The sequence below is a fragment of the Canis lupus genome, chromosome 9, assembly GCF_003254725.2.
Source record: "Canis lupus dingo isolate Sandy chromosome 9, ASM325472v2, whole genome shotgun sequence".
Classification (NCBI taxonomy): Eukaryota; Metazoa; Chordata; class Mammalia; order Carnivora; family Canidae; genus Canis; species Canis lupus.
Window position 1 is genome coordinate 37165378 of NC_064251.1, and position 15515 is coordinate 37180892.

At 40.1% G+C, this 15515-nt stretch overlaps 1 protein-coding gene and 1 long non-coding RNA gene across 3 annotated transcripts in view; one reads left to right on the forward strand and one right to left on the reverse strand.

The window, feature by feature from the left end:
- LOC112654958 (uncharacterized) overlaps positions 1-7188 on the reverse strand; it is a 45442-nt gene extending 38254 nt beyond the window's left edge. For both annotated transcript variants that reach the window (XR_003133483.3, XR_003133484.3), the window contains exon 1: positions 6930-7188. This is a non-coding gene — a long non-coding RNA (uncharacterized LOC112654958). The remainder of the gene's footprint in view (positions 1-6929) is intronic.
- The window catches only part of APPBP2 (amyloid beta precursor protein binding protein 2), a 70278-nt gene continuing 61941 nt past the window's right edge, over positions 7179-15515 (forward strand). The window contains exon 1 of the mRNA XM_025439579.3: positions 7179-7629. Within this exon, the coding sequence (XP_025295364.1) occupies positions 7492-7629 (138 nt within the window). The 5' untranslated portion in view covers positions 7179-7491. The remainder of the gene's footprint in view (positions 7630-15515) is intronic.

The following is a 15515-nucleotide window of genomic DNA, read 5'->3' on the forward strand; positions in this document are numbered from 1 at the left end:
TGTGATGTGGGACTTGATCCCAGGACCCCAGGATCACGACCCTAAGCCAAAGGCAGATGCTCAACCACTGAGCCACCCAGATGCCCCTTCTTACTGCCTTTCTAGACTCCACTTATGAAAGTAAACCTTCTGCACTCAGACCACCATAAACCTTTTTTATCCTATACTCTAGGATCCATACAGAGGTGCAGAAGTAAGTGGTAGTCGTGGTAAGGGGACAGGGTATAGGGCACTTCCACCATTATCAGGTTCCTATATTTTTTACTTTGGGTTTTCCCCTTTCCTTTCTTTCTCTTTTCCGGGGAAACTGGAAGGGAGGGAGAAGCTCTATTCATCAAATCTACTGTATTGTCTATGCATATAAATTCTTTCTGTTTCCCTGCAGGGCCTAGAATTTTAAAATGCAAAAGTAAAGAAAAGGCTCCTTGTTTCCCTCTTCTGTGTCCTCTCACTAAAAACAAATAGCATAGAACCATTCTATCCGCTGTCTACTGGGGGGAGGGCTGCTCTTCATATTTTAAAAGGGCATAAACACATAAGCACATAAACAAGCTGTTTGAACATCCTTATACATATGTCTATTTGAACATGTGAGAAAATATCTATAAATTAAGTTAGAATTTGCATATTTTTAAGGCTCTTGGTGTGTATTGCCTGTTTTTTCCAACACAACTTTAGCCTCTTCAACTATGTATTTAATATATTTTTTCTTTTTTTTTAAGATTTTTATTTATTTCAGACAGAGAGAGAAAAAGCACGAGTAGGGAGGTGGGCAAATGGAGAGGCAGTAGACTTCCTGTCAAGCAGGGGAGCCAAGCTCAGAGCTCGATCCCAGGACCCCAAGATCATGAGCCGAGCCAAAGCCAGATGCTTATTTGACTGAGCCACCCAGGTGCCCCTATACTTTCTCTTCTTATTGGGCTAGCTCATAATTCTAATGTGAATTTTGGTGGAACACAAAAATATTTTAATACACTTATAGCCCTATGGCTATTATCAAAAAATGAAAAAAATGGAAAATAACAAGTGTTAGTGAATATATGCAGAAACTGAAGCCCTTGTGAATCACTGGTGGGAATATAAAATGGTACAGCTGTTGTGGAAAAGTCTGGCACTTCCTCAGTAAGTTAAAGGTAACATTACCAAATTGTCTGGCAATTCTACTCCTAGGTATATATCTAAAAGAATTGAAAACAGGGATTCAAACAGATGTTTGTATATTTACGTTCATAGCAGTGTCATTCACAATTGCCAAAAGTTGGAAACAACCCAAATGGCCATGCACAAATGAATGGAAAAACTAATGTATTTTATACATATAATGGAATATTATTCAGCCTTAAACACTAATAAAAGGGGGTAAAAGCAAAAACAAAAAAAACTGAAAGTGGTGTCTGGCTGGATCAGTCAATTGAATGTGTGATTATTAATCTCAGGATTGTAAATTTGAGTTCCACATTGAATGTAGAGATCCCTCAAAAGTAAAATCTTTAGGGGCACCTGGGTGACTCGGTTGAGCATCCAATGCTTGGTCTCAGCTCAGGTTTTGATCTTGGGGTTGTGAGTTCAAGCCCCACATTCAGCTCCACGCTAGGCAAGTAGCCTACTTTTAAAAAGGAAATAAGTAAATATGCTGCTTCTGGATGGCTCAGTCACTTGAGCGTCCAACTCTTGATTTTGACTCAGGTTATGGACTCAGGGTTGTTAAATCAAGCCCTGTGTAGGGCTTCACACTCAGCACAGAGTCTGCTTGTCCCTTTCCCTCCCTCTCTGCCCCTCTCCCTGCTCACTGACTCACGTGCTTGCACTCTCTCTAAAATAAACAAATTTTAAAAATATTTTCTAAAAAAGTAAATAAATAAAAATAAAAATAAAATCTTTTTAAGAAAATGAAATTCTGTTATGTTACAACATAGATAAGCCTTCAAAACATGCTAAATGAAATAAACTAGGCACAACAGGACAAAGGCAGGATTCCACTTATATTAGGTACTTAGAATAGGCAAACTCATAGAGACAGAAAGCAGATTACAGGCTACCAGGGGCTGGAAAGAGGGGGAAATGGGGAATCATTGTTTAATGGGTACAGAGTTTTTGGTGGAGCTGAGGAAGAAGTTTTGGAAATGAATGTGGTGATGACTGCGCAACATTGTTAACATACTTAATGTCAATGCTTAGTATATTTAAAAATAGCTAAAATAGAAAATTTAATGTTATGCATATTTTGCCACAATTTTTTTTTTTAAAGGAACAATATATGAATGCTTGGGTGGCTTAGTCAATTAAACATCTGCCTTCAGCTCAGGTCATGATCCCAATGTTCTGGGATCAAGCCCCACATACTGCTTCCTGCTTCGTGAAGAGTTTGCTTCTCCCTCTCCTGCTCCTCCTCACCTTAGGCCCTCCCCTCATGCTCTCTTTCCCAAATAAATAAATAAAATATATATATATATATATATATATTTTTTTTTTTTTTTTTAAAGGAACAAGGATACCTGGGTGGTGGTTGGGCGTCTGTCTTTGGCTCAGGGTGTGATCCCAGAGTCCTGGGATTGAGTCCTCCATCGGGCTTCCTGCATGGGGCCTGCTTTTCCCTCTGCTTATGTCTCTGACACTCTCTCTCTCTGCCTCTCATGAATGAATGAATGAATGAATGAATGAATGAATATTTAAAATAAATAAAAAATAAAAAAGAAACAAAATACTTTAAAGTATGTGTTTTTGAAAATTTGAGTGTAAAGGAAGTAAATATTTTGCAATGTAGCCAACTGTGTGGTTTTTCCCCAAGAGAGGTAGGAAGGCCTATTTATTAATCTAATTATTAAATGCTCATGTATGTCTGCACTAGGCTTGGTTTCTGAAATACACAATATTTACTATCCAGTCCTCAAGATCTTCATGCACCCGTTGAGGAAATAAGGCATCCACACATGATATAATTGACATGATATCATTATAAGAGATGTTACAGAGTAGATTATAATATGATCTCTTAGTTTTTTCTTTTCTCTGGAATATACATTCTTTCTTCTTTATTTCAATATACTCTCTTGTCTTCAATGATCATAAACAACTATGAAGGTTTTTGTTCTCCCCCACACCTGAAACCTTTCCCAAGTCTGCCTGTCTATCTTATAGATATATCATAACTTAAAAAAATCTCAAACTAGGGGTGCCTGGGTAGCTCAGTCATTTAAGCATCTGGCTCTTGATTTTAACTCAGGTGGTGATCTCAGGATTCTCTCTTCCTCTCTCTCTGCAACCCACCCGTGCTCTCTCACAAACAAACAAAATCCAAACCTGGACCCAAATCTTTCAGTATGTTGTTTAACCTCAGTAAATGGGTTCACTATAGATTTTGTCATCTAAGTTAAGTATCTGTGTCTTTTGTGTATTTTATTATTTATTTTTAATATATTTTTAAAAGATTTTATTTCTTTTGGGGGGGGTAGAATGCATGAGTGGAGGGAGGGGCAGAGGGAAGGGGACAAGCAGACTCCCCGCCCAGCAGGGAGCCTGATGTGGAGCTTGATCCCAGGACCCTGGGATCATGACCTGAGCCAAAGGCAGATATTTAACCAACTGAGCCACCCCAGTGCCCTTCATTTGTATATTTTAACTAAATCATTTGGTGAGTTGGATGTGGATGGGATCCACTCACGCAGGATAATGGTATTTCTCTCGGATTGGCTCAAGTTATTATTATATGACTACATCACTTTGTATATAGCTTACCTAATTCCTATTCCTATTTCATTGAAAAAATCACAACTTTTCACGGTCACAATTAAAGAACTACAAGTTTGTTTCACATTTTTTCCTGTATTTTTTACATTCTAATAATTACTAAATTTCCCAGAAATCAGAGGTATAGTGTCGTGGCAAAACAAACCTACTTTTAATTGTCCAAGTAAATCTGTTCAAGTGTTCTTTTCCTATGAATTTCATTACAACTAAAAATACTTTGAGAACTGACCTACATTGGAACTGTTATAGCATTACTACAACCCCAACCAACTCATTATCTCCTCTTTAGCACTCCCACAATGTCCTATGCAAACTATCACAGTATTTCTCACACTGTATTATTTTGTGTCTTTCCAAAAATGACCTGTAAGCCTTTATTATATACAATGGAATCAGCACAAATTTTCTACGGATGTGGGTAATAGTACAGAGGAATGAGAATTGGGCCGAGTCTCCTATCTGCATTATTTCTCCAAGTGACAAGAATTTGTTGACAAACCCTCGCTCTGTTCTTTGGTGATAACAAGTTATAGGACTCAATCATTTTGCCTCTATCATGTGTTGTACCATAGATGTACCTCGACAATCTTACTTATGAGGTCCATGTGATTTTTTATATGTGGCTAATGGGTGTTGAATAAGCGGGTGTAGACTTGGAGGGCTCTGAAAGATTCTTCAAGTATTGGATAAAAATCATTGTCTCTATGCTGATACTCTATGGTTAGGCAATTCAGTCGTATAAGTAGTGTAGCAGAGCCATCGTCAGAGAGTTAAGACTGTCCGGTACAGGTTATGAATTTTATAATTTTCATGAATGCATTTATATCCTTAGCAATATGTAGCCCTGAAAGGGAAGAGGTTCAATATGCAGTCTAAAGTGATGGGTTCCTGGGAACTTTATAATAAACCATCCAACCTTAGTGATACATCAACAACCATTTTATTATGCTCCTGTGGGTCAGGAATTCAGATGGAGTAGAACAGGGATGCTTGTCTCAGCTCTGTGACTCTTGAGCCCTCAGCTGGGAACACTGGAGTGGCTGACAGTGGCTCAAATGTTATGGAGTTGGAATCATCTGGAAGTTTCTTCACCGAAATAACGGGTACCTGATGTGGTATGACTCAAAGGCTGTACTCAGTTGACTTACACATAGTGCTTACACAAGTGCTTACACATAGTCTTTCCATGTGGCTTGAGCTTTCTGAAAGCATGGTTGCCTCAGGCTAGTTCCTCTTCTTAACGTGGTGCCTCGGGAATCCAAGAATGAGAATTCCAGAGAATAAAATGGACTCTGTATGGCCATTTCTGACCTAGCATCACTTCTGCTGGACTCTACTTGTGGGAGCAGACACAATCTAACCAGATTCAAAAGAAAGGTACTTATGGAGTACCTGGGTGGCTCACTCAGCTCCTTCGATGCTTAGTCCTTTGTATCACAAGGCAGCTACTGGTCCTGACTCCTCCAACATTTAATTCTCAGGGGCCCTGTCTTTTCAGGTAATCTGTCTGCCCTATGTCAGGGCCTCCCAGACCATCACATACATTTTAATAACTTTCAATCTCAAAACAATGAAGATGGGATCAAGAGGTCCTTTTGTCCATAAAGACTCCTTTGTCTATATACATTTTTGGATGTTTAATTCTGCCTAACAGCACTAAGGTCCATATAGCAATCAATGTGTGTCCAACACAGCTTAATCTGCTTATAGGAACTGAGCCCAGTTCCTGATTCAGCCAAAATGTCCTAGAACATCTGCACTCAATTTCAGGGGATTCATGGATCCCTTGAGGTAGGGTTGCTGGATAAAACACAATGCCCAGTTAAATGTGATTTTCAGATAAACAATGAATATTTTTTTTCAGTGTAAGTATGTCCCTTGTGATATTTGCATGGAAAATTATACATGTTTGTGGAAAGAGGTTCAAACAGCCTCAAAAGATCTAAGAACTCCTGATGCAGAATTTGCTGAAGGAACTCATGTGCTTGAGAGACTTGAAACGGGTGTGTAAAACTACTGCATGCAACATACTTAGATTAAAAACTATTCATTATTTACCTGAAATTAAAATATAACTGGGCATTTGTTTTTGTTTTTACTTAGTAAGTCCGCAACCCTTAAGGCCAACCACATCTATCTTATTAGGTTCATGGATTACAGAGCTGGCCGGTATTGACTGAGAAAAGAATTAAGTGTATTTCTTGTATTTCTTTTTTTTTTTTTTTTTTTTTTTTTACCAAATTACTTAGCCATTTAACATAGAAATACCGGGTAAACTGGAAGAATCACTTCCAATTCCTTTAGCTCTTAATGTCAGGACATATTATTGTCTTTAGGTTTTACATTGTTACAGGGTGACTATCAGACGGTGTCATCAATTACAGACAGCAACTGTTAAATTCCTAGAACAGAAATATATTGCACAAAGTTCTTGAGACAGAAATATATTGCACAAAGTTCTTGAGGTGGCCAACTTGGAAAATTAAGTTACATAAATAGCAGATGTTCAGGGTGAATAAGGAAGGGAGCTGAAACAAGTACTCTCAATTATTCAATAGTCTCTTGAGACTGGGACTAGAACTATGAGAGAAAATTGAAACCTTCCATTTCTATCTTACTATTAAGCCCTGACACAGTCGGCAATTAACCCCTTTCTTCTCACCACTATTTGTAATTCCATAATCAGGCTAACCTTCCTGCCAAATTCTTCTACAGTTCTTTTTTTTTTTTTAATTTATTTATTTATGATAGTCACACAGAGAGAGAGAGAGAGAGAGAGAGAGAGAGAGAGAGGCAGAGACATAGGCAGAAGGAGAAGCAGGCTCCATGCACCGGGAGCCCGACGTGGGATTCGATCCCGGGTCTCCAGGATCGCGCCCTGGGACAAAGGCAGGCGCCAAACCGCTGCGCCACCCAGGGATCCCTCTTCTACAGTTCTTTTTCTCATTTTTTGTTTGTAAATTTTCTTTGGAAAAAGTAAATATGGTAAAAAGTTCAAACAATGCAAATGGTTATACAATGACCCATGATAAGCCCTGGTTTCCCGGACCAGAGTTTCCTAACTTGGCTTAGGGACCAGTGTCTGAGGAAGGGTGTTTAGATCCCTTCTGAATTCCCTGAATGCGTAATTTTCATTGTACTGATAATGTGCATTTTTCTGAGGAAAGGATTCAAACTTTTACCTGAACCTCGAAAAGGTCCATGCCTAAGAACTCTCCAGGCGGAATCTGCTGAAGGGACGGAGGCGCCCGCGTAATTCGGCACGGGAGAGGATTCCTCATCCCAGGGCAACCCGCCCACCCTCATCCACCACCTCGGGCCCCCTCGGAAAATACGTCCTCGGCGGGAAGCATCACGACTCTTTTCTTCCCAAGTTTTCCGCCTGCCGCATTCCTACCCTCCGGCGCGTCAGCGTGCGCTGACGTCATGACGCCGCACACGCAGCCCCGCCCCTGCAGAGCTCCGCGCTGGGACGGAACTCGGGTTTCTCTCAAACCCGGAATGTGACGCCTGGGCTTGGCTCTCTCTGGCTGCGTGCCCCGCTGTTTACCCGGGCCTGCGTGCGCCGCGGCTACCCTACAGCTCGCCCGGGAGGAGCCAGGACGGCCGTGCGCTTCTGCCCTGTGCCCGCGTGGCTGCCGCCGCCCGTCCGAATCCTCCGGGGCCGCAGACGAGTTCGCTACGGAGGGAGGCGGGGGCCTTCGGGAGGAGGAGGCGGAGGAGGCGGAGGAGGAGGGAAGGAAGATGGCGGCCGTGGAACTAGAGTGGATCCCAGAGACTCTGTATAACACCGCCATCTCCGCTGTCGTGGACAACTACATCCGCTCCCGCCGAGACATCCGCTCCTTGCCCGAGAACATCCAGTTCGATGTTTACTACAAGGTACGGGCCGTGGGTCTGCTCTGCTCCCCTGCCGCAACCCCTGGGGCCGCACCCCCTTCCACGTCTGCGAACCCCCGCAGTTAACCCCTCACCCCTCGTAGCAGGATCGCCTCCCGAGGCATCTGGTGCGGTCTCGGCGTTGCCAGTGTAGGAAGACCCTGTCTCCGTATCCTCTCTCAAGCTCTTGGGCCTTGATCGCTGCTGTCTCTTCCTAATGAGTCTCCTCGTTTTTCGGTGTTCCCTCCTACCCTGTGCCCCCTCATCTTGGGCAGGCCTTTTGCGTGCACTTCCTCTGTTGTCCCACTGTCCCACTCAGTCCTTCACTTCTAGCCTGTGTCTTCACAGGCTGCCCTTAACCCAGATTAAATGTCAGCATCAGCTGAACTTTTTGCCCTGCTCTTAAACCCCCTTCCTACTTTCTCCTTTTGTCGCCCCTTTTCCCAAGTCATTTTTTCTGCTTTGTGTACTTCGTTTCTCCTTTTTCATCCCAATCGAGAGGGAGTTGAGGATTTACTGGGAATAAATAGTTGTATGGTTTTTTTTTTTCGTATATTCTTTAAAGCTTTGGTTTTTGTTTATGCCTGGGAATTTTGTTAATATGTGAGTGGTGATACACTATTGGAAAGGAAAAGGAAAAAAAATCTTTCCTGAAAGAAAAAAATACTTAAGAATTTATGTTCGTGTGTTTGAAAGTTGCAATCTTGCAGCATTCCTAAATAGCTCCGCCTCAGAAATCTGAACAAAAAGTCTCCCAAGTCACTCTCCAAGGAGTTTCAAGGGTAAGTGTCTTAGACGTGGACAATTTTTGCAGTGTTTAGGGAGGGAGGAGAACTTTATGGACTCGGAGCCTCCCTTTCCTCCTCCCTCCCGCGTTTGAATGTGCACAGTGGACTTATTATTCGGTCCTCATTGCCTTGAATCGGCGTGGATAACTCGTACTCTCTCCAGTAGCTACCCGTGCAAAATGTGACCAGAAGTGGAGTAGGATTTATTTTTTAGATTTTAAATGCTTCCTCTTGATTAGTAATTTGGCTAGAACACAGTGTAAACTGATATTTAACAGATGTGTATGTTCTTATGTATGTATGGTTGTTTTATGGCAGTTGTTTAATTGGGAAGCTCGCCCACTTTCTCCACCCCAGAATATTTTTTCAGAAAGCAGCTGACTTGCTGCATTCTACTAAATCCAGCCTCATTACACCAGTTCTAATAATTCAAATGATTTTTTTACTCCATAAATATTTGGAGAAGATTTGTTTGGTAATTCATTTTATTATTTGGCCCTGGTGTAGAGAAAATCTCCCTTCATCTCAAATGTCTTTGATACATTGATTTACTTTTGTATATATCTAAGGAAATTTTGTGTATTTAAGATTCATTCCTAAGGTAGGGTTTGTTTAAATTTGGCTTTCTCAGGGGAAACTACAGCTTTGTGTGTATGCTTACTCTGTCCATTTTATTAAATCTTATGTAATCTTTTACACTCTAAGAAGAAATAATTGGAAATTCAAGCAAAGTACGATTACTGCTTGAATTCTCTCAAAATATTCTTGACGGGTCATCTTCTAGTAACTTTTGCTTCTAATTGAAGCTTTTCATTTGAAGATTATTACTAGTATGAAAAGATGGTGCTTTTGCCACGTTTTCTGTTTCATGTAGTTGCAAAGTTTTAATATTGTTTCTTTTTGGTGCACTTCTAAATAATTGTATGTCTGATGAGAGTGTGGCATTGTGTTAAAGTGAAGGAAGGCATTTAAAATGTGCCTGGAACTATGCTAAGTGCTTTTACACATGTTGTCTTGTTTAATCCTCACAAACTATAGAGTAAGGCATAACCCTGTGTTAAAGGTGAGAAAGTAAGTAACTTAGACAAGGGCTAATACTTAGTATTGAGTTCCTGTGTTCCTTGCTTTCTTGATTGTGAAGATTTTGCATTTTGAGATAATTGATGAAAGACATTTATAGAACTAATTACTTGACTTACTAATCTTTGTTTGCTCTAAAACACGGTATCACTACATAAATATGGTACTTTTTAAGCATTTTTTTTTCTTTTTAAGCATTTTAATGCATATGAGTATGAAGTACTCATCCCCTGCTCCAATTTGTGAACATTTTAAGAGGCTGTTTACAGTTTAATTTTATCTAACTTAGAACCAAGGAGAAATTTATAATCAGATTCCTTCAGCAGTCCCAACTTCCACCAATAGGCACTGTCACAGATAAAGTTGTAATATTTGTGGAACCAAAAAATACCCCATTCCTCTTGATGGTTGTAGTCCAGTGTCAGTGTGTTAATTTTTTGAGAATAGCTTCAGGTAAAGGCACAGCTTTAGGAGATGGGGTTATGGAATGAATGGGAGGTGAAGTAGGCATTCTGACTGCTCTCTGAGGAAGGGAAGGGAGAGAGGTGTTGATATGTAGAAAGGGTAAAATAAAACGTAAAAGGAATTTTTTTTTTTAAAGAATGGAAGACACTAGGGTATATTTATTGGCTGAATGGCAGAAACCAAAATGGAATGACAGTTTAATTGTACAAGTGAGATGGGAAATGAATTATGGAGTAGAGCCCCTAAGCAGGAGAATTAATAAATGAGTGTTGCTTCTTCCTTCATTGTGCATAAATTAAGGTATTGGTCTTAAACTGATCTTGGGGAAAGAATACTTATTTCTCTAAGATCAGATGGAAAGAGTTAGGTACATAAAGTATCAGCATAGTTAAGTTTGCAAAGAATAGTTGTCATGAATGGTAAGATCATTTGCTGAAAATAAGGGATAGGAGTGGTGGCTTCTAAGTATGTAGGAAGACTAAAGTTGGAAATGGCTGTTGATGTATATGGGAAGGGAAGTTCACTAAAAATGTGTTTTAAAAAATGACAGGTGGGGAGCACCTGAGTGGCTCAATGAGTTAAGCATCCTACTCTTGATTTTGACTCAGGTCAGGATCTCAGGATGGTGAGAACCAGCCTGGCATTGCATTGGGCTCTGGTCAGCAGGGAGTAGGGTTGGGATTCACTTTCCATCTCCCCCTAGCCCCCACCGTGCACGTGCGTGCCCTCTCCCTCTCTTTCTCTCTCTCAAATTTTTTTTTTTAATGACAGGTGGAAAAAATGAAATTAAATTTTTTTAAATGACAGGTGAGGGGGCATCTGCCTTCGGCTCAGATCATAGTCCCAGGGTCCTGGGACTGAGCCATGCATTTGGCTCCATGCTAAGCAGGGGAGTCTGTCCCTCTCCCTCTGCCCCTACACCTGGTTGTGCACGCGTACATTCTCTCTTTCTCTCAAATAAAATCTTTAAAAAAAAAAATGACAGGTGGTTCAATAAAAATTTGTATGTTACAAAATAATATCTTTGAATTTGAATAGCTTTTAACCAAGAGCGCTCATTTAGGTATAGAAATGGAAAGATAAATAGAAGGAATTGTAAAATTGTACACCAAGTGAAAGCAAATAGAGTGAAGGGCTGGGTATTTTATTTTATTTAAAAAAAATTTTTTTTTTTTATTTATTCATGAGAGACACAGAGAGAGAGATGCAGAGGGAGAAGCAGGCTCCATGCAAGGAGCCCGACATGGCACTCGATACCAGGTCTCCAAATTCACATCCTGGACTGAAGGCGGCGCTAAACCGCTGAGCCACCGGGGCTGCCCAGGGCTGGGTATTTTAAAGACTGAAGTTTATGATCTTTTAAACTGCTGAGCAATCTTTTTTGTGTCCTAGTCTGGTTACAAAATTGTCCATAGAGTTAAATTTTGGTCAGGTGAAGTGTTTCAGTAATGTGTTCTATTTATTATTTTCAGTCTTAACCTTAATGATTTTGACTTTTATTATTATTGTAAGTCTTAGGCTGAAAACCATACAAATGCATTAATGTCTGACTTTAGAATTTTTTTCTTTTTCTACATGTATTTCTGTTGTATAGCTATATAATGTGTCAACTAATATTCTGATAATTTTTAATTGGCTGGTAACAAATTGAAAAAAAATTGCAACATTTGACAGCAAAAGAGTTAACAATCTTTTCATATAAAGAGCTCTTGGGATTAATAAATTGAGAACTAAAACTGTGGGGGAGGGGCATAATGGACCATAAATAGCCCACCATACCGTGTATCTCTGGATGGTAAGGTAATATGTTATAAATAATGTCAGATCATCTCAGTTTAAGCTGTGAATTTATTTGATATATGAATCAAGCGCTCAACTTTATTGGTATAGGAAAGTGATTAAATATGAAGTTCATCTGGAGGAACTGATTATATGAAGAGTCAAAGACATTTTGAAGATGCACAATACTTAGGAGATATGTGCATTATAAAATAGTCAAGTATGTTAAAAAGTTACATATTTTATTTTATTTATTTTATTTATTTTTATTTTATTTTTTTTTTAGAAAGTTACATATTTTAAAACAGTATAGCATTGGCATAAGAACAGTAGAGAGAGGAGCACCTGGGTGGCTTAGTGGTTGAGTGTCTGCCTTTGGCTCAAGTTGTGATCCTGGAGTCCTGGGATCAAGTTCCGTCCCCATCAGGCTCCCCACAGGGAGCCTGCTTCACCCTCTGCGTGTCTCTGCCTCTGTCTCGATGTCTCTCATGAATAAATAAATAAAATCTTAAAAAAAGAGATAAATTACAGAACATGGTAAACAGTCTAGATAGAAATCAAAACAGGGATCCCTGGGTGGCGCAGCGGTTTGGCGCCTGCCTTTGGCCCAGGGCGCGATCCTGGAGACCCGGGATCGAATCCCACATCGGGCTCCCAGTGCATGGAGCCTGCTTCTCCCTCTGTCTGTGTCTCTGCGCCTCTCTCTCTCTCTGTGTGACTATCATAAATAAATAAAAATTTAAAAAAAAGAAATCAAAACATTTAAGAATTTGTTAAATGATAAAGTTATGATGGGCACCTGAGTGGCTTAGTTGGTTAAGTGTCTGCCTTCGGCTCAGGTCATGATCACAGGGTTCTTCAATTGAACCTCACATTGGGCTCCCTGCTCAGCGAGGAGCTTGCTTTTCCCTCTGCCTGCTATTCCCCCTGCTTGTGTACCTGCTCTCTCTCTCTCTTTCTCTCAAATGATTAAATAAAATCTTCTAAAAAAATGAGAAAGTTATGAGACAATGCTATATTTTAAATGGGGGACATATCTAAAAATACCTTGGGCAACTGGCTCTTTGGGGGAAAAGTTAGACCTTTACGTCTTATCATATATTAAAATGACTTCCAGGTGAATTGAAGATTTAAATATGGAAGGGGTGACTGGGTGGCACAGTCTGTTAAGCGATCAACTTTTATTTTTGGCTCAGGCCATGATCTTAAGATTGTGGGATCGGCCCTGCACTGGGCTCTGTGCTCAGCACAGAGTCTCATTAAGATTCTCTCCCTTTCCTCTGCTTCTCTCCCCATTTGCGTGCGCGCGCGCGCACTCTCTCTCTCCCTCTCTCTCTAAAATAAATGAATAAATCTTTAAAAACAGAGATTTAAATATGGCAAATGAAATCATAAAAGTATCAGAATAGGAGTGCCTGGGTGGCTTAATTAGTTAAGCATCTGATTCTTGATTTTGGTTCAGGTCATGATCTCAGGGTTGTGAGATGGAGTTCTGTGTGGAGTTCCAGGTGCAGTGCATAGCTGCCTGTCTCCCTCTGCTCCTCCCCCTGCGCACCCGTCTCTCTCACATAAATAAAATCTTAAAAAAAAAAAGTATCAATTATTGGGTCAGTATGTTGTAGTGGGAAATGACTGAAATTTCTTCTTTAAAGAGATTATTTAAAAATTAATCGGGCTCCCGGTGCATGGAGCCTGCTTCTCCCTCTGCCTGTGTCTCTGCCTCTCTCTCTGTGACTATCATAAATAAATAAAAATTAAAAAAAAAAGGGGGGGGGGAATCCCTGGGTGGCACAGCGGTTTGGCGCCTGCCTTTGGCCCAGGGCGCGATCCTGGAGACCCGGGATCGAGTCCCGCATCGGGCTCCCGGTGCATGGAGCCTGCTTCTCCCCCTGCCTGTGTCTCTGCCTCTCTCTCTCTCTGTGACTATCATAAATAAATAAAAATTAAAAATTAAATAAGATTATTAAGGGCACCTGGCTGACTCAGTTAAGCATCTACCTTGGCTAAGGTAATGATCCTGGACTCCTGGGATCAGTCCTGCATCAGATTCCTGGCTCAGAGAGGGGGAGTCTGCCCCTCTCTCTGCTCGTGTTCACTCTCACTAAAATAGATGAATAAAATATTTTTATTTTATTATTTTTTAAAGATTTTATTTATTTATTCATAGAGACACAGAGAGAGAGGGGGAGAGAGAGAGAGAGAGACAGACAGACAGACAGAGACAGACAGGCAGAGGGAGAAACAGGCTCCATGCAGGGAGCCTGACGTGGGACTCGATCCCGGGTCTTCAGGATCACACCCCAGGCTGCAGGTGGCGCTAAACCGCTGCGCCATGGGGACTGCCCGACTAAAATCTTTTTTAAAAAATTAAGGTACTTTGCAAATTTAAAAAATGTCAAACAAGTAATGTAAAAGGTGAAGTCCTCTGTTACTCCTCTGTTACAGTAGCCAAGGTTCTAATGCCATCTTGGCATGGGTAAGGCTTTTCTAAGTATAAGACCAGAGCCTAGAAGGAAAGAAGGAAAAAAAAATGATACTTGTAAATACATTAAAAAAATAGGGAAAAAATTGTAGGCATTTCTTTAAAGACTATGGAAATGACAATATTTGACAGATAACAGGTGTATTTTCTAATACTGAAAGATCTAATACTAACCAGTATGTAAAGGATAATCAGCTCATTTCCAGAAGGCCTGAACAGACAGCTCGTAGAAGAGGGAGATATGAATGGCTAATAAACATCAAAAGATGCTCAACTGAAATGCAGAATCAAGTCAAGATAATCATGAGGAAGAAGAAAGAAAATCTGGAGAACTCACACTACCAAATATCAAGCCATGGCAATTAAGATAATATGGTATTGGCACATGAATGGACAGATAGACCAGTGGAACAAAACATTCCAGAAACAGACTGATACATATACTATCATCTGACTTATGATAAAAGTGACACAGTGGTACAATAGGGAAAGGAAAGTCAGATTAATGGTATTGGTCAATTAGGTATTCATATGGGGGTGGGGAAGTATACAACCTTACCTTACACTGTACGCGGTAATTATTTTTGGATGGTTTGTTGACCTAAATGCGAAAAACGGTTTTTTAGGAAAACAATTTTCACTATGTCAGCAAAGATTTATTTAATAGTATACAAAATGGCCTAAATATGAAGATAACTTGATAAATCAGACTATGTTAAGATCAAGAACATCTGTTCATGAAAAGATACCATTAAAAACAAAAAAAGATACCATTAAAAGTGTGAAAAGCCAAGCATGGAGTGGGAGAAGTGGGAAAAGATACTTGTAGGACATACGTGTAATCAGGGGCTCATCCTGCATCTAAAGAACTAATATTAAAGAAATGAAAAATGACCTTTTTTTTTTTTTTTAATAGTGAAAGAACTTTACTAGGCATCTAAAAAGAGGATATTCAAAGAATCAAACATTTGGAAAGGGACTCAACCTTATTTTGTCTTCAGGGAAGTTGCTGTCTTACTGTTCATTTCTCAGAACGATTAAGTGAAAACAAAAATGTTAGTAAGGACACGGAGCAATCAGAACTCATACATTGTTAGTGGGAGTCTAAATTGATGTACTATTTTGGAAAACTAGCATTTTCTACTAAGACTGAACATATACCCTGTAACACAGTAATCCCACTTCAAGAAATGTAAACTTAAGAACATTCAAAATGGGGGCACCTGGGTGGCTCAGTCGGGTAAGCTTCCAACTTGATTTTGGCTCAGGTCATGATATCAGGGTCCTGGGATCAA